This window comes from Pseudorasbora parva, chromosome 1 (genome assembly GCF_024679245.1).
Source record: "Pseudorasbora parva isolate DD20220531a chromosome 1, ASM2467924v1, whole genome shotgun sequence".
In the NCBI taxonomy this organism is placed as follows: Eukaryota; Metazoa; Chordata; class Actinopteri; order Cypriniformes; family Gobionidae; genus Pseudorasbora; species Pseudorasbora parva.
The window spans coordinates 39,614,597-39,641,114 of NC_090172.1; the positions used below are offsets into that span (position 1 = coordinate 39,614,597).

The following is a 26,518-nucleotide window of genomic DNA, read 5'->3' on the forward strand; positions in this document are numbered from 1 at the left end:
TACAGCAAGAGGACAACTATATTGTTTTTGTATATTCATTTAAATTAAGTACTTAACAACTGATCAACTAAAATTGTACATGCGTAATGGATTAAGGGTATACCAATTACATATCGAAATCATACAAAATTATTAGAGCACTTAAATAATTATAGACCTTTAATTTGGAGTACAAACAGGAAGTGACTGTGACGGAGTTACTATGACAATGAATACAGCTAAAATTCAAACCAATTTCATGGTGCATAAATACCAGGATTATCGCAAACTAAACTGAAACAAACCTGGCTCTACATCCAAATCGTCTTCATGGTGTAGATGTAAACAATCACATAAAGCTGGTGCAAAACATTTCATGTTACCACTTTGACATGCGGATGTCAGAGCAATATCAATTTATTTGTTGCATATAAGAGTCACATTTACACATACATACACACACATTTCATACATTTTAGGGAAAAATGCCCCTTCTTTCACTAGAGAGGTGTGACATTTTGTTCAGCCTGTATTGCACTCCAGGTAATGCAGTCATGAAATATATATATATATTAAAAAAAAAAAAAACTCATGATTCAAGCAGCCTGCCATGAGTTAAAAAAAACTGATGTAGACAACAATTTCAAAACATTGCAAAGTCCAAAACAAGGTAAGACCACAGCACAGCATAGTTCAGTCTGCACAATCTCTCGTTGGGTCAGACTGGGGGCAACAGAATACACACCTCTATCATTTCAATTCCTTTAAAGAATGAGCAGTGAAGCATGTAGAGCACATAAACAACTCATCTTTTACTTTAAATAAAAATGTTCACTTTTCGAATGGATTAAACTAAAAATCAGTTTATGAAGTACATACTTGGTCTGATCTCTATTAAATAAGGAATACGTCTGAAGGTTGTGTCAATCCAGTGGTACACTGGGAAAACCATCATGCCCTTTTTAACCCTATGTGCAGCATTACGGTCTTACAGTATTTTAAAGCACATATTTGGCTTTTTGCAAACTCACTGCACTTTAGAACATTCCTTTATCTATAAAGGCAATAAGTATTGCATTGCATTTTGTTTCTCTAGTGCCTAACTGGACTGCCCAACAGGACGATCTCGTTCCATAAAATGATGGCTGGCCAGGTTTAGAAGTTGGCTTTAAGGTCTTGAGTTAGGATAGAAGAGCTCTAGACAATCAAAAGACAGTAAAGTTTAGGATGCATGCTATTGATCTCATTTTTGCTCACAAACATACACAAGCAGTGAGGCAGTGCTACTGAGATGTTTAGCTTGTGTGTATATAAACATATATACAGTGCTTCTGCGTCAGGTCCCCTCCTAAACTACTACTTTGTGTCAGGAATAACGGGGCAACTGTCTGAAAAGCCAAAAGACAGGTAATGATGGAGAATGGGGTGAGACAGGTGAAGTGCAGTCCTCGCTTGGTGGATGTAGCTGTCAGACGGTCTGTGTGTGGTCACTCGCAGCAAGCCAGGCGGATGGGGTGGCCAGAGAAGGGAAGATTGGAGCATTCGGCTACAGCACGTCTCGCTGTCTTCTCACTGGGAAAGGTCACCAGTGCCTCCCCACTACGCTGACCACTCCAGTTGTACAGCACAAGCACAGAGTCCGCCTGGAGCTACAACAAAAACAACATTAAAAAAGTAAGTACACATGTACAGTCTATGTAGTAGTGGTCAAAAGTGATGTCAAGAGGGGAAAGGCAAACTACAGCTACAAGTTTTATTTTATGAATAATTGCATTGGTTCACAATTTCTTGGACTTTGTAAAATTGTCAGCACAATTTGGCACGCACAACTTATTGTACAAATTAAAGGGAGAAGAAGTAATTTTCCTTGACGAGACATCACTTTTAGCAACTACAGTACATGTATATTTCAGCAGTGGTGCGATCCCTCCACATGCACATACACAGCTCTATAGAGAGAAACCAGATTTGAGTTTGGATTAAACACCATTTAAGCACTTTTGCATAAACCCTTCACACTCAGAATTTATGCCATCTTAAAGTCAATCAATTCAGCAGAAAAGAAGTAAGAGTATATACTTAGGCATTCCTTAGGAAACCCTTATAAAGGCTGGAAACTTGCAGCAAGTTAAGAACAATAATGATGCTACACGAACAAGACATTCAAACCCCAAACCAATAAGTCACATCGGAGAAAGAGCATTATTACAACAAGCTTCTTAAAACTGCAGCACACAGATAATTTAAAGCATACTGGGGCTAAATTATGCATGAAGCAGAGAGTAAAGATTCAATTTACACAGATGCAAAAACAGATGAAAAGAGAAGAGTATTACTGGACTGCATTACTGATTGGAGGTCAACCCAGAGAAGTGGCAGTGAGGGGAGGAGTTAGCGTATTAGTCCATGCAGAAGCAACGGGTTCAGGTCACAGGGGCATCATGGGAGCTTACCTGGAGGGGCTGCCCTTACAGACAGAGCCACTCTTTAGGCTGAATCAGACTCCGGCCCTGCTCACTCACTCCAACCAAGCTGCTGTAGTCTTCAGGCGCATACTACAGCACAACGAGCCACAGTCAGTGCCACAGGCCTCACGTTACACTCACAACAATCTACCGTCTTCAAGTACAGCTGACGGTAGAGCAGTATGCAATTCTACTTTAGGGTGTCAAAAGATGTGCACTGACATGGCAATAAAAAAAATAATGAAATTACAGAGATTCATTGTTTTTTTTACACATTTAGAAAGGTGACAGACATTTATAGAGTTCCAAAAGATTTATTTTGAGCTTTATATATTCAAAACTATCCTGAACGAAACTATTAAGCAGCACAACTGTATTCAACATTGATAATATATCGAATGTTTCTTGAACCCCAAATCATCATATCCCAGAATGATTTCTGAAGCCTCATGTGACACGGAAGACTGGAGAAATTCTGTTCAAAATTCATTGTTGCAACATTTAAAAATAGTGAATTTATATTGTAATATTTCACAATATTACTTTATACTGTATTTTTGATCAAATAAATGCAGCCTTCTTGAGCATAAGAGACTGCTTTCAACATTACAAAAATCTTACCACCCCAAACCTTTGACAAACATGCGCACGTGTGTGTGCGCGCGTGAGTGTGTGTAATACCAGAATTTTTCGTTTTGTTTCGAAAGCGTATCTTCAACATTGAAAACTCTTTTTGCTGCTTAATATTTTTGTGGAAGCTGTTATTCTTTTTTCAGGATTCTGATGAATAAAAAGGTCAAAAGAACAGCATTTAACATTGAAAACTTTTCTAAACTATTTTTATAAAAATCTTTATAAAATCTTTAAAGAATGTGGGACATTTTAGTGGATTTCAGACCGGTGATCAAAACTATATAATAAACTAGTGATCTCATTTATGAAGAATTAAATCATTGTCAGAGCACATATATTATTTCACACCCCTAAGTCTACAGTATGTTTGAAAAGGTAAAAACTAAATGTAAATGCAGGAAAGAGTACTGGGATACTGAAGTATTCATTAAAGAAAAATTAAAGTATTACAGTTTACTTCAAAGACTCCTCATTCAAACACAGGTCTGAAGTGCAATGCCTTATCACTCATAACCGAAGAAGTGACAAGTTTATGCCCAAACATATTCAACACACCACCCAAAATACACTCCACTGCAGATAAAAAAAAGAAAAGTATGCATCATACAGGGTTGCATATGAGATGTTAAGCATGAATGCACTATAGAAAGACAGAGGGGAGAGGGGGTGCAGACCACCTGCCAAAAAAGAAACACTTCCCGCACACAAAGTCCTATAGTGTGTATTTTGTATCAGAGGTTAAAAGCACACTTGGAGGGTGGACTGGGTTCAGATTCATTTCATTGGTTCAGCCAGGAGTCAAACCTGAACTCAGCATTTCACACACGCCACTGTGCTACGCTTTGTGAGCAGTGTAACACGCACACCGCTACAGTACACACACAGCTCAGTGTCACACGCTTTAGAGGAGAGAGCGGGTACGCTGCATGCTGAAGACAGTTGTACCATCCCCACCACAAAGTATGAAAAACTATAACATTTGGAAAATCTTCACGGCTATACATTAATACACTGTGAGAGAGAGCACACACAGACCCGTGCCCAAAACAAAGCAGCACTCTTTTTCACCTAACCATCCCTCTGTCTGTATAACCCCCTTCCCTCCTTCTCTGAGTGCAGGTGTCATACGGTCCTCTGAAGTCTCCGCCTAATAGGGTGTCAGCTAATGAGAGGACAAAATGTACACAATGATTCATCATAAAACACTATGCTAAACAACACTACGCTAAACAACACTACAATATAGAAATGTCTTAAAATCTATGCTGCTTATCCAATAGAAGCAGGGTCCTGATAAAGTCTGAGAGGTGCACTGCTGGGGAAACCCAACTTTTTTTTAAAACTTGTTTTTGAACTTGAGAACCTAAATGAATGAATGAGTGAGTAGTGGAATGAAGAGTTACCTGATATCCCTGAAAGAAGCTGAGGATGTCTTTGACCCCGGCGTTGTACGGCAGGCCCTGCATTCGCACCAGTGCTCCGGGCTGAGGGGGGAGGAGGGCAGGGGAGGACTGGGCGGCCACAGCTGCCGCTACTGAACCCGGCGGGGCTGCAAAATAACTCACCGTGGAAGGAGAGACCGGTGGACTATTCAACAGTGTGAGGGAGGAAAGAAAAGGTATTAAATCATGAAAAATTATTCATTTTTAAATAAAACTAATTACATATATATAAAATGGCATACAAATAAATAATTTAAATTCCGACTGGAGAAACTATTGATTGATGCCTGTATTACCAAATTTCATGTTAATGGTTGAAGTTGCTTGGCAACTGTTAAATTGTAAAATTTGACAAATGAACTACACTACCGTTCAAAAGTTTGGGGTCAGGTTAAGTCTATTATGTTTAAGGTGCACTATGCAACTTTCTGTCCACTGGAGGGCGCCTATTCAAAAATAAAGGCGTAGTTTGATGATGCAAAGTTTGAGCGCAGCATCTTGGGACATATGGTCTTCACCTCACATCCGGTGGAAAATAGGACACGGGCAGAAATCACGTTCATGTATGCGGTTATTAACGTTACTGTAGTGTAAAACAGAGCAGGACAGAGTGTTGAGGAGCTGAACATGGCCGCTGGAGCGATTGTTAAACAAATACCCGCCTCACGAGCACCGGGACTTTTATTATGACGGGACACGACACAGTCGTCGGGCGCCTGCAGTATTTCCGCTCTTCCGGTTATGATTATGAGGTAATGCAGCTCTGTTTATCATATTAGACACATTTAAGTGTGTTGAAAATTATGTTATGACGTTACTCCGTGCGTTCACTTGTTCACACTGCTAAGAGTAAAGCGCTCCTGCCAAATAAAAGGCGACACCGAGGGTAACGCAGATTTGACGTAATTGACAGGCGACTTCCTCAGACGCTATGCTGACACGTCCCCGGTCCTTGGTTAAAATAGCAATTTTCTCACAATTTACAAATAGTTGGAAACATTTGGGATATTGTAAGTACTCAACTGAACAAAATATATAACACTGGCCTAGTGGTTTTTGGATATTTTACTGCAAAAATACTACATAGTGCACCTTTAAGGCTGCGTTTATTTTATAAAAAATATTTTGACACCTATACTACAATAGTAGTATATATTACTTGCTTGTGATTATTACTACTACTATACATATAAATAAATACAAATAAAAGTGTGAGAAATGCTATGATACAGTACAATATATGACTTGGTTTAACAAATAAAGTGCACAGTGACTTTTACTTTAACTATGTGCCACGAATGGTAAAGGTATATTTTTGTCTTGTACCTCGGGTAGTAGGTGGTGTAGCTCATGTTCATGTTCATGTAAAGCTGTGGAGAATAGTAGGCTAAAGCATGTGCAGGGTTGTGTGTTGGGGCCTGTGGAGTTCTTGGAGTGGCCAGCAGGGGGGGCTGATACAATGCTGCGTCAGTGGGAAGCATAGTTGGAGTTGCAGGAAATGCAGCATATGTTGGTGGAGAAAGACCTGAGCGGGACAAGAAAAAGCACTTTATAGATATAAATAAATCAATTAAAAAGTTGTTTCGACTAAGGCAGTGTGTAGATCTCTCTCATACACACACGGCTGACTTTGCACAAGTGTGTGAATGGCATGTATACTTAGCTCCTATGGCACAGGAACAATTACAGTCTCTACTAATGTGGTGAGAGCACATACAGCCCATTCTGAAGCCAAGGTCAAACAATCAGATCAAATCACTTAGTTAACAGCCCTTCCTTTAGTGCTGCTACAGGCTTGCTCTTTCTAAATGCCAAAATGTTGCACCTTTAGATCAATGAAAGAGGTGATCGTGCTGCTTTCTTGCAAATAAGATGAAATTTAATCTCAAACTAACTGGAACACTGCACACAGATCAGCATCTTTAAACAGGAACTGATTACAGCTTCTGGCTCAGGATAAATACTATCCAAATGAACAGAGCAGTTCATCTACAAGCATTAAACAAAAAAAAAAATGCTCTTTAAAATGAAAGCTTCCTTTAAGACAATCTCTTACAAGGCAATTTGCAAGGAGGCGGTGACAGGCCGCTGCGGTTAAGCGTGCCCCCCATCAGCACAAAGCTCATCTCCTCAGTGGAGCACTGGAACACCTCCACATAACGATCCTTCATCATTTTCTTGTGGCACTTCTGAGCCACCATAAACGCACGGTCAGCTGATTTCATCTGAATGAAGGCATCACCGGAGGGTCGACCCTAGGAAGATGGAGAGAGAGAAAAAAAAAAAAAGTGGGTCAAAGAGTCATAGTACCTGATGATTTTGTTTCATTAAGTTCCTAATTAAGTCACCTGCTGGTTAAGGACCATGTGCACTCCATGTGGTTTGATATCAATGGTGTGTTCCCCCATAAACTCCAGGATGTCCTCGATGGCAGCGGTGTATGGCAGACCCCTCAGTCGGATGCAGTCTCGTGTGTTGCCAGTGGTGATGAAGGGTGGCGTTGCTAACACAGGCATAGATACCATTGGAGGAGGAGGAAGGGTGGAGATCAGTGGAGTGGACATGTAGCGATTCAACACCTAGTTTAAAAATACAAACGAAGGTCAGATGTTTATCAGATTTTGGTCTAGTATTCCTACACAAAGTCAGTTTGGTGGGTTTTTTGGTCTGATTAATCCTCAGTATTAATCCTGACCCACTGACATGTATTACTGCAGTTTTGTTCTTTGTTGGGGGCTTGTTCTTTGTTGGACCTACATAACTGCCACAGCTTATATCCTTTACTAATTAAGTCCTTTTTTCAACTGTTATCTAAGCTATTTAATTTCCATTATTTTTTTATTAAATGGTATTAAAAAACAATACATTATCTTAAAAAGCAAAGGGTTCTCTAAGGTTTAAATAAAACCACACCTGCTGGACCTCAGCTGCAGTACTACGGAACAGCTCGATGTATCTCTTGCCCAGGATCTGTTTGTGCTTCTTCAGGGCATTCTGGGCATATTCCTCACAAGCAAAAAGAACAAATGCGTCGCCAGTGGGACGTCCATCTGGGTACTTCACAAACAGAAGCCCCTCCATCCCATCAGTCACAGGGCTCTCCGGGCCCAGGAAGCCCAGAACATCCTGAGGAGTAGCAGTGAACGGAAGCCCACGCATTCGGATTATCACCTGGTTTTCCTTAGAAAGGAACTGAGCTACCTCATTGGACGTGCCTGTCAAAAAAGTGACATTTTTACATTTAATGTGATGAGTGGTTACAGAATGTCAGAGATACTCTCAGCTGCTTTAAAAGCTTTCAGCAGACACATCAACACGCACTGTAATGATATCTCGGCGGGCCGCTGTACTTTTACACCTGCTGTGTGTGAGGGCAGTGTGAGGCTTTTCAGAAGCTGCTGACCCATCTTCCTCCCTGAGGGAATGAACGGCTCTCTTTCTCTGTGGCCTGGCCAGATAGGGGGGCAGGAGGGAAGAGGAGTAGAGTTTCCCCCTCTACCTGCCCAACATGAGTCAGCGAGGGAAAGAGACTCACAAAGAGCCTTTCATTCCCACAGGGGAGGAGGGCACAAACACACACACACACACACGGGAATAACGGATAGAGATTTACTCTACAAATGCTAAGTGTCTGCTCATATTACAACTGAAGGCTTCATGTAAATGTCTCACCTCCTGCAATCTTCAGAAATTCCTCCCCAGTTGCTTTATAAACCTGAAACAAAATAAATACAGAACATCATAGGTGTGGGCTGCACAACCTTAATTATTATCTATACTACACTTTCTCCATGTTCTCCTAGCCTGATGTGGTCATACTCAATTCTAGTCAGAATATGGGTCTGAAACTGCTCCACTGGGCTGAGATTATGGGGCGTGTTTCAAACGAACCAGGAAAGACATCAGTTGGATAGACCTACAACCAATCAGAGCAACGAAGCGATGCCTTACGATAGTTGTCAAATGTCAACAGAGCTCAATTGCTCTGTGTTGCCAAGTCCACGTTTTTTTCCGCGGCATGTTTTCTATGTCCGCGGGTTGAAGCGACTATTATGTGATATATAGACCCATGAATGCAAATTTTAGCAGGCAACCTTGCCAAAATAACACACATTTTATCACCCAAAGGTTCCGGAGAACCTCCCCGAAAAGGGCTAGTAGTTAGCGCGTTTTGTTGTAAAAACTTGGCAACCCTGTCTGCACGCTCGCTGGAATAAACGATCTTTGCCGGTGTTGTAAAAAAAAAGAAGAAAGAATTTAAGGATACACAGAGCACTTACCAACATGCATGGATGATCATGATCATTTCAGAGAGAAATTGTCAAGGTGAACGCATATACGAACAAGCTCTCCATTTAGGATTTGAACAAATACAATCCAAGCGCCTTTGATGACGTGCATGATTACGTTACTGTTTATCATCTGTCCATCATCGTCTAAAGCCTGCCCTGATGATTTCATTGGTCCGAACAGTTTCTGTTCGGGCATAATTGCTCCTCTATGGATCGAGTCCAGACCGAACCGCCCGAGCTCAAATGTTGTGGGCGGGGCTGAGTTCGGCTGGCATCCAGGCTAGTTTTCTCCATGTTTTGGAGTTGTTTGAGGATTAATTTAGAGATGCTTCTTTCTCTAGAGTTTACCAGGAATGTCTAAATTCATTCCCTCTAAAGCTTTGTTGCAAAAAAAACAATAAATTATAGCTAAAATAAGAGGGGGGAAAAAACAGACAACCGCATTGTCAAATCGACCATGTTGATTCAACTTTCCATCTGAATTCACAATTATTTGTATAGAATTTTTCACAATACACATCTGCATTTTGGACTAACTAGCTTTTTTTATTGAGGATGCTGGACAACTACCTAGTGCATTACAGACATCCAGTCCAGAGGTCATGAATGCATGAACTAACTTTTCTGCATCAGAAAATGATAACATGTTGCTGTTCAGTGATGTTTCTGAGGTGGAAGGCTGTTCTTGTAATATATGAAAAATGATTTTCTTAAGACATGTTGCTGTCTAATGCAACACCCAGGTCTTTAACTAGGGCAGCGTTTACAAGTTTCTGTGCTCCTGAATGTTTGTGCACGCGCAGCCGCAGAGTCATCTCTGATCCCTGCATGTGTGTTAAGTGTGTGTGCACTTAAATGAAAACTGCATTAATATAAAGCTTGAAACTACCTGTGCATTAAACGATTTTAAAAGGAATTTTATGCAAAACATTTATTACAATTAATCATAAAATGGCCCTGATATGTCACTAGACATTAAGAAATCATGTCAATTTCAAATACTTATATCACTGACAACAGTAGTCTGGCCAGGATATTGTCATTTAAAAGCTGTTGTTGCAGTCCTCTGGTCTGTTGCACAAAGCTGGTTTCAGTTGTTACCCCGGTAAGTTCGAGATTAGTTTGAGCAAACTGTTTTTCAGGATCAAGAAGGTGGATTGGTTTTTGCGGTGTTCATCACCATGGTAACTTCACGGCTAACCTGCTCTGGAGCAGATTTTACTCTGAGTTAGAGATCGCAAACTCAAACTGGATCAATCAGCTGCAAGTAAAGATGCAGTAAAGCCACACACCCTGTATCTCTCCTTCCAAATTTGCAGTTTATAGTGAAAAAAACCCTTAGAGACAAAGGGTTTTCCCTTTGCTCTTCCTTTGGCGCTAATTACTTATTTATAGTATACAAATTATAATTACTCTGAATTAATATAATGTATTCATATAATTATTATATTAATTGACAAGTAGACAAATATTAATATTAATATAAAACATGCATTCATAATTCTTTTAAACAACATTTAATTGAGCTCTTTGTGAACCTATAATTATTAGGCATATTTATTTGATTCACATCATGCATTAATATAGTCAGATATTTTGTCAGCTGCCTTCTCAAACTTTCGCTGCAGCAGCAGGGTTTATTCTTGCCTTGTAAACATTTCATGATAATTATCAAAACGATCTCTCAATCTTCAGAAGAGAAGTGAATTGTGCCCTCTCTCTAGCGAGAAATGGATCAAATGGACTCTGTGATTGCTTCAGAGTTAATCGTGAACTCTGGTTTAAACCTGAGTTGACAGACAGTGATTGCAGTACCAGTGATTTTGGCCACAATCTTACATACACTTCCTTTAATGCACACCTTCCAGCCAATCAGAATAGAGTATTCAGACAGACCATAGTATAAATAGCTCTCACATACCTAGTGTGAATTTAATATAGAAGAATTAGTATCTCAGACTAAAGTGAGACAGAGATTGGAACCACACATATTAGAACAGCTGACCGGAGTACAACAAAAGCTCACGGTTCAGATGCTGTAAAGAAGGTGAACTTACTTCAATGTATCTGTTGCCCATGTGGTGTTTATGTCGATCCAGTGCCATGTCTCTGTGTTCAGAGTTTATGAAGCGCACCAGAGCTTCCCCGTTCCTCCGGCCCTGAGCATTTAAACACAGTGCAACGCCACCTCTGATACACACAAATCAAAGAAAAGCAGAGATGCAACATTTAAAAACTAGTTTGCTCATTATGAGAAATCAGCTTTGACATTTCACATAAACCTACTTTTTCACTAGTAAAAGTCCTGATGTGACATTTGGCTGGATTTGCCTTCAAAGTCTTACCGAGTTTTGCATTACACTGTTAATGTGTACTAAAGGGTCTTTTCTAAGTGCATGCTCAGTGTCATTGTGAGTGTGTGTTTCAGTGTCACGCTGAGCTGTAATCTCACTTGGCAATGTTGAGACCCTTGAAGAAGCGAGCGATGTCCTGATCAGACGACTGCCATGGCAACCCACGAGCTCTGATGACCGTCTCGCTGTCCACAGCTTCTGTCTTACTGCTGGAAAAAGTGCACATATGCAGACACACGGGTAAACCTCATGCTCAGAAGCATAATTATGGGTCTAATAATGAGATAAAACTCCAGATGCATTTTGAAACATATGGTCAAAATCATCAACTCTTTTTGGTCAGCAGGAGTAAAAGGGAAACTACTCACACAAACAATATTTATCGAAATGTATAACAAAATAGTGTATTTTCATTTTTTTTTACAACAAAAAAAAATCAGACCACGACGAGTACATACCACGCTCCAGATTCAAACTTGTAGTTTACAGTTTCAAAAGCAGAGAATTTGTGATCTACAAAGAAAAAAAGTTCAATTATGAGACTGCAAGCAACATGGTCAGTTATACACACCAAATGTGAAATACGTAACAAGTTCTCAATATATAAAGGGTACAGATCAATCCACTACGCTGCATGACTCACTGTAAGGCTCAGCTAGGAGGTGCAGAATTATCAGAACCATGTTCTTCACCTCCCTCAGTCCAGCCTCCTGCTCCACCACCGCTGGAATACACACGTCTGACAACAGTGTCAAGGCACATACATGACATATGCACATTCATAAATGTACATATTCCTATTAAAACTAGTAATATAAAATATTAAATGTGAGTACATTCTTCCTGTTGATTAACAAATGACATTTGAAGATTTTTTAAATCTAAAACATATGCAGGATACAGTCCAGCATGGAGGGCAGATTGAGATCTTTGACAGGGCCTGCATTGGGGCAGCATTTGTGAAACTCTTTCTTCAAGTCCACAAACGTGTAGAAGCACTCGGGCAGGACCAGATTCTACAGCAAAACAAACAAAGGCAAATTAGAGGGATACCGGTAGGAAAATATGTTTAGGAAGAGCCTGAGGGAAGGGCAGAAGAGAGAACAGTAAAGAAGAGGGGAAAGGAATAAGACAGAATAGACTTGGATTGCTTTAATGTCCTCTGGATGAGCATAACATTCCTGTGAAGATTATAACATGTTGGTGCTAAGCAGATTATATCACAAACTGACAGCTAATTTAGAAATGTCAGAAACACACATATACACACCCTTTTCCTTTTTGGTAAAAACAAATTCAAGGATGAAGGCTATTTGCGAATTACCTTTTTGGAGGCCTCAGGGTGCAGCACCTGTCGGATAAGAAGTGGTCCGTCCACACAAAGTGTGTAGGAGCTTCTGCCCAGAGACTTTAGTTCAGATGACACCAACTGATGAAACTAGAGACAGAAATAAAAGCAGTTAAAAAGAGGCAGAATTGAGAAAGAAAAACGGATTATTTCTGATATCTAAAACACCACAGCATTAGACTGTAGGCATTAGTTTCATTTCCCTTTAGATCTACACTGTTCAAGTTTGGAGTCAGCAAGTTTTTTTTAATAAATAAATCTTTTATTTATTTCCTAAATCTTTTATTTAGGAAAAAAAAAAAATCTGCTTTCCACAAAAATAATAAGTAGCAGAATTGTTTTGAACGTGGCTAATGAGATGTTTCTTGAGCATTAAATCAGCATATTAGACTGATTTCTGTCAGATCGTGACACTGGAGACTGTGCTGTAATGATGCTGAAAATTCAGCTTTGCCATAGAAATAAATTACATTTTAAAACATACATTTCCTTGAAAATATAGTCAAATAATATTTCACAATAACAGTAGTTTTATCTTTGTTTCTCACGGTTAAATCTCATGCTCAGAAGCATTATGGGTCTAATAATGAGAAAACGTGAAACTTTTCACTCTGCACTGTGTTTGTTTACAACAACAAAAATCAGACCACAACAAATATGAATCCATTACCATTCTGAAGCTATAGTTCCTTAAAGGGATAGTTCACCCAAAAATGAAAACTGTCAACTACTCACCTTCATGTTGTTCCAAACAAGACTTTTGTTCATCTTCCGAACACAAATTAAAGTAAATCTGAGTGATTTCTGTCCCATCATTGACAGCTATGCAACTACCACTTTGTCAAATAGATGAAGAGATCGTAAAACTAATCCATTTGAATTGAGCGGTTTAGTCCGATTTTTCTGAAGAGACACAATCACTACATATGATGAACAGATTGGATTCAGGCTTTTATTCACATATAAACAATTCATCAAGCATGTTCGCCTGACATGCAAGAACCAAAGAGGTTTGTTCTTACACAATCAATATTTATATGTGAATAAAATCCTAAATTAAATATTTTCATCATATAAAGCAATTGTCCCTTTAGTAATTTTGGACTAAACTACTCAACTCATATGGATTACATTTACAATCTCTTTATGAATATTTTGAAATAAATCAAAGTGGTATTTATGTAGCCATCTAAGGAGAGTACAGAACTAGCTCAGATTTTGTTAAAAAGACCTTCATTTGGGTTACAAAGAGGAGTGAAAGCCTTTTGGGTGACATAGCTGAGTAAATGACAGTAAAATCGTCAAAAATGACAGAATTTGAGAGCCATTTTTAAGTGAACTAACCCTTCAAGGCTTTTAGTAAAGTGCACTTAAGTTAGTAAATCTTTGCCATTTTTTTCTAAAATTCGGATTTCATACCCAGCAATCGCTCTTGTACAGTACACCCATAAAATCTTACCAAGCCCAAACTTTATATTCTTAAATGAACAGCTTTATATTAAAAAAAATATTAATATTCCCTTCAAACCAAAGATACAGGCAATCACAGGAGACACTATGAGTATGAAAAATGTATTATTAGTTTATTATTATTATTATTTTCTTGTTAAATATCATTGGATTAACAGACATAAAAGGTGAAAAAAAATTCCATAAACTGAAACTTCTGAACTTTCTACTACAATGTCAAGGGCAGCACAGAGGACACCCACAGTATGTTGTAATATGTGCACATGCTGCTCAGTGTGCGCGTGCGTGTGCATGCATGTGCTTGTTTTCTAGATTAAGCAGCTGGTCAGACTGGTTTAGTGAAATACAGGAAGTAAACTATGGCAGTCATTTCAGATGAAGTATTTTGCGTGACCAGGGAGATAGATGACAAAACAAATGCAGAGCATTTATCCTGCTCTTAAGCACACCACCTGCTCATTCCCAGCTATAGGGGCTCCCACATTCACCTGTGTTTACCAAAAACATCGAGTCTATAATGAGACATTACATGTTTAGTAAACGCATCAATCTCTGCAATAGTCAAGAGCAGTACAGGCAAACCAACAACTATGGTATGACAACTGATTTGAGTACTTCATGTAGAAGAAACATAGAAAAGAGAAAAGTCAATGCAGAATGTGTTTCAAGTCAAATGAAAGAATAATGCATTTTAAAGAGCTGTTTTAGGTTATTCAATAAGAGTTCAATTTGCTATTATTATGTTGAAAACTGATCCTAGATCAGCATGAGAGCATATTTTCCACTTAGTGGTGATGAAAAAAAGAAAAGGTAGTTTTAACAAATGTCTTTGACCGAAACACTGTATCAAGTTAAAAGTTCAACTTTTAAAATCAAATCTCGACACATTGCGCTCTTCCCATTTATGTTTTTAAAAGCACAAACGGGTTTGTTCATTTGGCTCACTATAGTTTTAAAGCCCTCATTTTCCGGTCAGTAGGTGGGACTGGCAGTCGCCAGGTTTCAATAAACGGTTATTGATTCAAAGAGCTGATAAGGTAATAATGAAGATATTAGGTGAAATTGATAACATGCTTAAAAACGGTGCACACTTTACAACATGGCCTTGTAAATATATAATTAAGGTAACAAATTATAAACTAAATAAATAAAATGCAATACATGCAAAATATTGAAGTTATTAATGCATTTAATTTCTTTGCACCATCAAATGTTATTACAGCAATTCCATAATGAATTACAACAGAGCAGGGACGAACCAATACAGTGTTTGTCAGCCTCTGGCATTCAATAAGAGAACAGATGGAAACTTTATGGCAAGATTTTCATATCATTTAGGCCAGCAATACTAACACAGTCCAACATTGCCTTTACCCAAAAGCAAAAAAAGTAAAAGCAGCAAAGACATGGTTGACACAACATAAACAAAAATAGTTTAAAAAAGATAATTTAACAAAACCTGACAAATGTACAAGCTAGGATTTTTAGAGAATTCTAGAGCAGTAAAGCTCTCAACTAACAGAACCTGTCCATCTTCATACCTCACCATAACACGATGCTTCAGTTAGTCATTAAGGGCTTAACTTTCAAGACTTTTGTAAATACCCGACAATTCCAAAAGTATAATTCAAGAGCTTTACATCTCATTTTAAGTAATCTCAAGGAACGCTTTAGTTGTATACAGTGAACGCATACAACCCCACCTTGCACAAATTAGCAACTGCAATAAATTAAGTGCAAACCTAATTTCTACAACACAAACACTGCTAAAACACACCCTGTGTCTACAAACAAGAGGAGATCAAACTCCAGGGAAATGCAAGATACGAAGGGTTTCATTTCACTGGCAGAATGTTTTTTTGTTTGTGGAAAATGCAAAAAACAGTGCAATCAAAACAATGATGATACATAAGCAGAAACCAGGATAAGTAAAAAACAAGCCTCTCTGGCACTGAGAAAATTAATGTGGTTAGAATGAGATAAAAATGGTATTTAAACTTGATCTGAGTTTCAGTTTCATTCTCCTCTGCCATGATGTCAGTGAGAGTTGATCTTTAGCATGAAGATCAATCCTTGTCTGTCTGTCTTGTCTGTCTGCAAATGGAACTGAAAGGTCCTATGCAAATGTCATTCAAAATGCACGTGAGAAACAATCCCTCTATGAAAGTGTGTTCTGTCCGTAAAGTGCACTTATAATGGTAATTAAATTTACTGTAATTAGACACTTATGACCACAGGATTCTGAAATCTGTGGATTGTATATCCATTAGTCACTCACGTACACCAAAGGGCTATCCACAGAAAATCTTTCTTTCATATACTACCGTTCAAAGGTTTGAGGTCAGAAAGTTTTTTTTCGCTCTCTTATCTTATGCTTACCAGGTCTCTTATGCTTATCAAGGCTGCATTTATTTGATCAAAAATAAAAACAACAAAAATAATGAAGAAATCTATTTTAGTATTTCATTCCCGTGATCCCAAAGCTAATTTTCTTGCATCATTGCTCCAGTCTTCAGTGTCACATGATCCTTCAGAAATCATTCTAATATGCTGATTTAATGTTCAAGAATCATTTCAAATCATCATAATCATCATCAAAAATAGTTGAAAAATTATGAATTTAGTGAAAAATTCTAATTTATCATTTAGAAAGAAGAAGAAAAAAATCTGGATAACTGACCCTAAACTTTAGAGTGGTAGAATGGCTTTATGTTTATCAAACACTGAGCTTGCAATTTAAATAAATTATATATTATAAAATATGACTAAATAAATTTGAAATTAAGATATAGAGGAACATTAGGAACATTAGATGCACAGGAATAGAACACTTAAACTGAGTGGCAGTACTAAGTTAGTAGGATATGCATACTGAGGCTTATTTTGAGTGGAACTCACCATGTGTGCACAGGATAAAGTGAAGTGGGTGCGTTGTTAGATAAAGTAACAGGATATACCGGGTGAACTACCAGGATGTTTAAGCAACAATCGCATACAACCGGTTTTCACTTAATCCATTCCGTACTTACTTTATACAATGCTGTAAAAACATGAGACTCAAAACCCATTTGATTCATGTCTATAAATGACTATTTCACTGATGGGTGGTCTGTTCTTTCAACTCTGAGGCTGAATAAAAGAATGGATGAATGTGTCACTCATCCTTTCACAGAGGCATTTCCTAGAATCGTCCATGAGCATTGACAGTCTGTAGAGTAATAAAGCTCTCGGCTCATCACACACAGGTACTGACATGCTCCTGCCAACCTGATGTGCTTTCTCAGCAAGCTCAGAGAATAACACGCAAACTTTCTAACACACCCTCTGTCTCTTAAACACACCCAAGATCCTTTTCTCCCACAAACACTCCCGATGTCATTGTAACAATTTGAATCTGCTTAAAATCTTCTCTTCCTCACACCCAAAAATAAATATAAATATTAAAGGGTTAGGTCACCCAAAAATGAAATTTGTGTCATAAATGACTCACCCTAATGTTGTTCCACACCCCTAAGATCTCTGTTCATCTTCAGAACACAGTTTAAGATATTTTATATTTAGTTAGACTGCGTATCTAAGTGTAGGCACACTATAGTGCCCATGTCCAGAATGGGAATAAAAACATCATCAAAGTAGTCCATGTGGGACATCAGTTAGTTGATTAAAATCTCGAAGCATCGAAAATACATTTTGGTCCAAAAATAGCAAAAGCTATGACTTTATTCAGCATTGTCTTGTCTTCCGCATTTGTTTTCAAACCTCAAATAAAGATTCAAACTGTCATGAATTAGCAGATTGATTCATGATTCAGATTGAGTGTCAAACTGCTGAAATCACTATCATTGGCAATCCGAATCATCAATCAATCCGCTGATTCATGACTCTTTGAATCTTTATTTGAGGTTTGAAAACAAATGCGGAAGAGAAGACTGATGATGAATAAAGTTGTAGTTTGTGTTATTTTTGGACCAAAATGTATTTTCAATGATTCAAGAGATTCTAATTAACCAACTGATGTCACACATGGACTACTTTGATGATGTTTTTTAAAATGTTTTTTATTTATGTTTTATTCCGAAGATGAACGGAGGTCTTAAGGGTGTGGAACAACATTGGGGTGAGTCAGTACTAGTGACATAAATTTCATTTTTGGGTGAACTAACCCTTTAATATAATATAATATAATATAATATAATATAATATAATATAATATAATATAATATAATATAATATAATATAATATAATATAATATAATATAATATAATATAATATAATATAATATAATATAATATAATATAATATATCATATAATATAATATAATATAATATATACACACACAGATGTGTTAACGCCACACATTCCCATAGCATTAGCGTCTAAAAGCAGGTGCAAAGCCAAAGCGACTCATCCAAAGAGTGCCAGCAGCTATAAATGTTTCGTTTCACTCTGGATACCGTATCTAAGCACAAACAGCACAGATCAGCCACTAAAGCTCAGAAAAACAGGTTTGACTTAAGTCTGTTAGTAAGATAGGATGAGCCACACTAAAGCCTTACAAATACAGATTTCCCAACCCAGACACTGTTGATGAGGACCGATTTTATCAACAGGTGAGTCACACAGTGAGACAGGGAAGTTAGTTGTGTTAGAATTCAATAAATAAGGGATTTTTCTTGGAATCTTTCTTTCACTGTAGACAAGAGACTAAGGTCCTCATTGGACTGCCATATCCAAGTAAGACTCTGTCAGCCCTTTCCCAAACACCTCACTATTTCTTATAGGGCTGGGTATGACGTTTAGTACATTATGGTGACAATATAACACGTGTACTGTGTAGAGAGAGAGAGAGATTTTCCTAAATGATATACGTCACAGTATGTAAATATATTTTCACAGCACAGACCTGCTTCAAGTTGACAACTGAGTTATGAAGATAGTTATGAATAAAAAATTTAAAAAAGCACATGCTTGATGCTTAAGAGTTAAGAGCAAAAGGCTATGAAATAACTTCATGGAGTGCTCTAATTTGAAGTTTAAATAATAATTGTGTGTGTGTGTATATTATATATATATATATATATATATATATATATATATATATATATATATATATTATATATATATATACAGTCTTGTTCAAAATAATAGCAGTACAATGTGACTAACCAGAATAATCAAGGTTTTTAGTATATTTTTTATTGCTACGTGGCAAACAAGTTACCAGTAGGTTCAGTAGATTCTCAGAAAACAAATGAGACCCAGCATTCATGATATGCACGCTCTTAAGGCTGTGCAATTGGGCAATTAGTTGAAAGGGGTGTGTTCAAAAAAATAGCAGTGTGGCATTCAATCACTGAGGTCATCAATTTTGTGAAGAAACAGGTGTGAATCAGGTGGCCCCTATTTAAGGATGAAGCCAACACTTGTTGAACATGCATTTGAAAGCTGAGGAAAATTGGTCGTTCAAGACATTGTTCAGAAGAACAGCGTACTTTGATTAAAAAGTTGATTAGAGAGGGGAAAACCTATAAAGAGGTGCAAAAAATGATAGGCTGTTCAGCTAAAATGATCTCCAATGCCTTAAAATGGAGAGCAAAACCAGAGAGACGTGGAAGAAAACGGAAGACAACCATCAAAATGGATAGAAGAATAACCAGAATGGCAAAGGCTCAGCCAATGATCACCTCCAGGATGATCAAAGACAGTCTGGAGTTACCTGTAAGTACTGTGACAGTTAGAAGACGTCTGTGTGAAGCTAATCTATTTTCAAGAATCCCCCGCAAAGTCCCTCTGTTAAAAAAAAGGCATGTGCAGAAGAGGTTACAATTTGCCAAAGAACACATCAACTGGCCTAAAGAGAAATGGAGGAACATTTTGTGGACTGATGAGAGTAAAATTGTTCTTTTTGGGTCCAAGGGCCACAGGCAGTTTGTGAGACGACCCCCAAACTCTGAATTCAAGCCACAGTACACAGTGAAGACAGTGAAGCATGGAGGTGCAAGCATCATGATATGGGCATGTTTCTCCTACTATGGTGTTGGGCCTATTTATCGCATACCAGGGATCATGGATCAGTTTGCATATGTTAAAATACTTGAAGAGGTCATGTTGCCCTATGCTGAAGAGGACATGCCCTTGAAACGGTTGTTTCAACAAGACAATGACCCAAAACACACTAGTAAACGGGCAAAGTCTTGGTTCCAAACCAACAAAATTAATGTTATGGAGTGGCCAGCCCAATCTCCAGACCTTAATCCAATTGAGAACTTGTGGGGTGGTATCAAAAATGCTGTTTCTGAAGCAAAACCAAGAAATGTGAATGAATTGTGGAATGTTGTTAAAGAATCATGGAGTGGAATAACAGCTGAGAGGTGCCACAAGTTGGTTGACTCCATGCCACACAGATGTCAAGCAGTTTTAAAAAACTGTGGTCATACAACTAAATATTAGTTTAGTGATTCACAGGATTGCTAAATCCCAGAAAAAATAATGTTTGTACAAAATAGTTTTGAGTTTGTACAGTCAAAGGTAGACACTGCTATTTTTTTGAACACACCCCTTTCAACTAATTGCCCAATTGCACAGCCTTAAGAGCGTGCATATCATGAATGCTGGGTCTTGTTTGTTTTCTGAGAATCTACTGAACCTACTGGTAACTTGTTTGCCACGTAGCAATAAAAAAAATACGAAAAACCTTGATTATTCTGGTTAGTCACATTGTACTGCTATTATTTTGAACAAGACTGTATATATATATATATATACACACACACACACACACACACACACACACACACACATACATACATACATACATAGGTCCTTTTCAAAAAATGTCCATATCGTAAAAAAGTTAATTATTTTCCATAATGTAATGATAAAAATTAAACTTTCATATATTTTAGATTCATTCCACTCCACTGAAATATTTCAGGTCCTTTATTGTTTTAATACTGATGATTTTGGCATACAGCTCATGAAAACCCAAAATTCCTATCTCAAAAAATTAGCATATCATGAAAAGGTTCTCTAAACGAGCTATTAACCTAATCATCTGAATTAACTAATTAACTCTAAACACCTGCAAAAGATTCCTGAGGCTTTTAAAAACTCCCAGCCTGGTTCATTACTCAAAACCGCAATCATGGGTAAGACCGCCGACCTGACTGCTGTCCAGAAGGCCATCATTGACACCCTCAAGCGAGAGGGTAAGACACAGAAAGAAATTTCTGAATGAATAGGCTGTTCCCAGAGTGCTGTATCAAGGCACCTCAGTGGGAAGTCTGTGGGAAGGAAAAAGTGTGGCAAAAATGCTGCACATCGAGAAGAGGTGACCGGACCCTGAGGAAGATTGTGGAGAAGGACCGATTCCAGACCTTGGGGGACCTGTGGAAGCAGTGGACTGAGTCTGGAGTAGAAACATCCAGAGCCACCGTGGACAGGCGTGTGCAGGAAATGGGCTACAGGTGCCGCATTCCCCAGGTCAAGCCCCTTTTGGGCTACAGAGAAGCAGCACTGGACTGTTGCTCGGTGGGCCAAATTACTTTTTTCAGATGAAAGCAAATTTTGCATGTCATTCGGAAATCAAGGTGCCAGAGTCTGGAGGAAGACTGGGGAGAAGGAACTGCCAAAATGCCTGAAGTCCAGTGTCAAGTACCCACAGTCAGTGATGGTCTGGGGTGCCATTTCAGCTGCTGGTGTTGGTCCACTGTGTTTTATCAAGGGCAGGGTCAATGCATCTAGCTATCAGGAGATTTTGGAGCACTTCATGCTTCCATCTGCTGAAAAGCTTTATGGAGATGAAGATTTCGTTTTTCAGCACGACCTGGCACCTGCTCACAGTGCCAAAACCACTGGTAAATGGTTTACTGACCATGGTATTACTGTGCTCAATTGGCCTGCCAACTCTCCTGACCTGAACCCCGTAGAGAATCTGTGGGATACTGTGAAGAGAAAGTTGAGAGATGCAAGACCCAACACTCTGGATGAGCTTAAGGCCGCTATCGAAGCATCCTGGGCCTTCATAACACCTCAGCAGTGCCACAGGCTGATCGCCTCCATGCCACGCCGCATTGAAGCAGTCATTTCTGCAAAAGGATTCCCGACCAAGTATTGAGTGCATAACTGAACAATTATTTGAAGGTTGACTTTTTTGTATTAAAAACACTTATTTTATTGGTTGGATGAAATATGCTAATTTTTTGAGATTTTGGGTTATCATGAGCTGTATGCCAAAATCATCAGTATTAAAATAATAAAAGACCTGAAATATTTCAGTTGGTGTGCAATGAATCTAAAATATATGAAAATTTAATTTTTATCATTACATTATGGAAAATAATGAACTATCACAATATGCAATTTTTTTTAGAAGGACCTATATATTATATAAAAAATGAATAGACTATGCAATTTAATTTTACATTGCATTACATTTCTTGAAAGCTATATTCTTACCTAAATGTTTAAACGGGGGTGAAACACTCAGTTTCAGTCAAACTTGAGTACCTATAGAGTAGTATTGCATCATTCATGTCTCCGAAAAGTCTTTAGTTTTATTATATTTATAAAAGAAATATAGGCTCAAATGCGGTGCTGCCTTCCCGGAATGCTGTGCTGAAGAGTTGAAGTCGCTTCATGTCACCCATAGGAATAAAGTGGAGTGCAACGCGGACTATAACGACATAAGTGTTCATGGATGAGTGGATCTGCAGCTGAGAGCATTGTTGATGGGGCGTGCATTTGCTCTCTCGCCTCAAGTCACCCTACCGGGAGAAGAGCCCGTACGGCCCATACAAGGACCTTCCGCTCTGTTGACGTCAAGCCAACCCATACTCGGAAAAAAACTCTCAGAAACTTGTGAGAAACCGGAAGGAGTATTTTTGACACAGAAATACTCCATCAAACGTCCAACATTAGTTTTTGAAACTTTGTCTATGTTTAGGATGGGAATCCAAGTCCTTAACAGTGTAAAAAGCGCAGTATGCATGAAACAGCATTCCACCCCCCCTTTAATGATAACTGTTTGATAAATTGCTCATGTTTAATGGATTTGAGATATAATAATTAAATACATAACACATAAATCATAAAATAATTATAATAAAATCCTTAAATCCTACAAAACTATATTTTGTATAAAAAACATTTTATTATGACCTTTAATTTGGAGCAAGAGAATCTGGGCTATTGTCTTTATTGCATCAGAGATGTGTCACTTCGCTCACAGTCTAATTTTTGTTTAAGATCTCTTACCTAGAACATAACCTGCCCTGGAGCAAGTCAGCTGTGGAGCACAAGTTACTATGCTGATAAACACGGCTTAAAGCAGAGCCACTGTCATGGTGCCTAAAACCCAGGGTTGGCATAAACTACACTGAAACATACCTGGCTATCCACCTAAACTGGCTTCATGGTGTAGGCCTCAGATGGAAGTGGGTGTATTTATTGCCATTGAATTTGAAAGGACAAAACATGAAAAGCAAAAACCTTAACCAAACAAATGGTTTGATAGTGTCTGTCTTTCTCTCTATATCCTTCTCTCTCTCTGAAATGTAGTTAGGGACAGGGAGAAATTGATTTCACTGGTTAATATTTACAGAGCCCCTTGGGGATAGGCTACAACTGAAATAAGATAACATGCAAATGCCACCACCTGAATGTAACAAAAGGTATGTAATAAAAATGTGAGTTTTAATATCAATCATTTGTACCTTGATAAAATAATACAATATGTAAATTCCAATAATCGTCTAGTCTCACATTGAGCTCTAAACACCTTTCTGTGGGACAGTAATGACAAGGTGTTCATTATGAAACAGTGGGGGTGGGAACAGGTTTAGAGTACAAACAAATTCTCTCTGCGTCATGGTTGAGAAACACGTTTGGCGACATCCGCCTTTTGTCAAAACAAATGTGCAAAACTCAGGAGCAACCCATAACTGCTTAATAAACTAGCCCAACATGGAGAGCAGAAGAAAAGGAGGAATTGCTTACTGAATCTTTCTAATTCTATTAATTTAATTTCACTTTATCCTCTCTCTGGACACATATGGCTCTCAGGTGGATGCATTGGCAATTAAACATTCTGTCTTCCAGATGCTGAACACACCAGTCTACAACAAGACTAGACCTGCACACTCACCTAGAGCAGAGCGTCTGTGCCTTCCTTCCCACACCCAAACCACACACACACACACACACACACACACACACACACACACACACACAGCCATTTAAAAAACAAACCAAATGCTAGAATCATGTGTGCAATTCCAAAGACTTATCTTGGCCTACTAAAATTATATTGTGTAGTGATTTTTAGTTTAAGTCCAAGACATCCTGTCTAAGACATTCCTAAACATCAGTTTGAAAGGCCATGATATACATAAACATTGCATAAAGACAAAGCACCAGACTGCGTGAAGGTGTCTCTCACCTGCTGCAAGACGCTCTCCAGTGGCTCGGCCTTGCACAGCTCCTCCGTCGTGAGCCCGGTCTCCTCCTTGCACTGCTCCGACAGATCCACACTGTCCGGCTGCACTAGAGTCCGCTGAAGTTTGCCCACCTGTTAACAACATCATCTCTTTCAACCGGCCTCTCAAAGCAACTTTAGCGGGTTGTGTCATTGGCACGCCCTTACACCTGGCCGCCGAGAACACCAACGCAATGTTCAATGTTCTCCACGCGCCAATGCTGTCTAGGTCGGCAGCTCGGTGGTTTGATACCGAGTCACTACAGCGAAGATGTTGATATCTCATTTTCAGCAGTGTGTTTGTGTGAATGCAAAGCAGACACGGCAGGGTTACTGACCTACAGGCGATGACATGCACCAAAAAAGGCAGGCTTTCGTCTCTCGCGGCTCAAAAAGACCGCATTATAATAAAGTTGTAAAATAGAAACCACTGATGAATATTAAAGTAAATCACAATTTACCGCATTTAACACTCTGAAAGCGCACCTTGTTGGTGAATGTCAGCTGTCAAGGTGGTTTCTAATACTAGCACATTGTGGTAGTTTATAGTTAGAGACCTTACATCAGTGTCAAAAGGTCCGTACCTTATTCTCATGTAGATCCACAATTTGCCACACCAAGAGAATTAATTCCCTTTCATCCGACCCCAGTTTACCCCCATTTGCACCAGCTGTTGCCCCAAAGAACACCACCAGAGTATCACTGTGCGAAGCCATCAGGGACCACAAGGGTAAAAACTACAATTAAGAGCAAAGATCAAATAAAACAGTAACACGAGGGTTCACCTTTCTCCAAGAGAAGCAAACAAAAGAAATAGAAATTCAATTGAAGTACACGAGGAAGGACAGAAGATTACTCCAAGAGAAGGACACGAGAGAGAGTGCGGCACGAGACTCTACCTGTTGCTGTACTTGTGTGCTCTCTATCCAGAGTTACTGGTTTGACTGGTAAAGAAGGCAGAAAAAAGCCCTGGTTCGTCTCACGCTAACCCCATAACAAGCCCTGAAGGCTTTTCTCGCTGTCTCGTTTTTTCTTGGTTACCTGGTTTTGGTTCGGCCTCCCGGTGTGGAGTCAATCTCCCGGGGGAGCGCGTCGATTGGGTGGTTTGTAAAGGTGAGGGCGGGGCGTATTGCCACGAAACCTATGTAACCCGCTCGGATTGGTTTATATGTGCTAGGAAGTGGGAGATAAGATCAGAATTCACTCTCTCTTGTTTTGCTGCACACCTAGGATATATAACAGTGTTGCTCTGCTCAGCTTATCTACATTTTTTTCTGTTTTTCTTTTAAATACATTCTTTTTTTTTAATGCGCTCAATGTTTTGAACAAGTTTTACGTTAAAATAAAAAAACGCCTTGAAATAGCCTGATGTGAAATGATACAAACTGATATGAACAAACACGTCATATCGGTTGCCTAGGCTATATACAATCTTTAAGTTTGGCCTGTGTAGCCTACTTTTTTATATAAACCTTCACAAACTGCCAATACTCTCATCTGCCACTCTCACAATATAAGGTTTTAGACTATCTTCATTGTGCTGCATATTACTTTATTCTGGATTTAAGCGTTTGTTTTTGCATTTATAAAGAGGAAGTTTGACTGGCACATTAAACCACCAGTTACACCTATTCGATATTCCGTTTAGGGGCGGGTCTTCTTTTCGCCTTGAGGGTTCGATGCCAGATTCATCGTAAACTATATGGCATGGTTTTTTATTTTATTTTTTATTTTATTTTTTGAGTAAACGCAATTAATGTCAAATTTTGAATTTGCTTCTTAGCCTTAATATAGCCTCATTTTCATATTCCAATTTATTGAATGTTTAATCCATTCAACTTCTAAAGAAAAAATGTAGGCTGTCAAATAAGTCAAAACAGAACAACAGAAAAAAGTTTTAATGTCAATGACAGTTGACACCAAAAAATAAAAACACAAAAAAACATTTGTCTGCAGTCCTCTCACTTTTCAATTGCATGCCAGCATAGGTGAATATTTCATCATTGTCTACCAGACTCAGATAGTCAAGCATCTCCCTCCTACTCTCACTAGTTTTATC

General features: G+C 38.6%; 1 protein-coding gene across 3 annotated transcripts; it reads right to left on the reverse strand.

Moving 5' to 3' along the window:
* Positions 1-346: 346 nt before the first annotated feature.
* Positions 347-25,516, reverse strand: esrp2 (epithelial splicing regulatory protein 2). Of its 3 annotated transcripts, XM_067440407.1 has the most exons (17): positions 25,359-25,515; positions 25,044-25,196; positions 24,424-24,552; positions 12,490-12,603; positions 12,067-12,181; positions 11,809-11,904; positions 11,624-11,678; positions 11,264-11,374; positions 10,869-11,001; positions 8,192-8,234; positions 7,433-7,734; positions 6,868-7,098; positions 6,576-6,774; positions 5,846-6,044; positions 4,481-4,664; positions 2,433-2,534; positions 1,490-1,628 (listed from the first exon to the last, which is right to left on the reverse strand). In XM_067440407.1, the coding sequence occupies exons 2-16, from the start codon at positions 25,173-25,175 to the stop codon at positions 2,448-2,450; spliced, it is 2,130 nt and encodes a 709-aa protein (XP_067296508.1). In that variant the 5' UTR covers positions 25,176-25,196; positions 25,359-25,515; the 3' UTR covers positions 1,490-1,628; positions 2,433-2,447. The 3 variants fall into 3 exon arrangements, with proteins under 3 accessions (XP_067296507.1, XP_067296506.1, XP_067296508.1); XM_067440406.1 differs by lacking the exon at positions 2,433-2,534 and having other exon boundaries at positions 347-1,628; positions 11,264-11,371; positions 25,359-25,516; XM_067440405.1 differs by lacking the exon at positions 2,433-2,534 and having other exon boundaries at positions 347-1,628.
* Between the last annotated feature and the right edge of the window lie 1,002 nt (positions 25,517-26,518).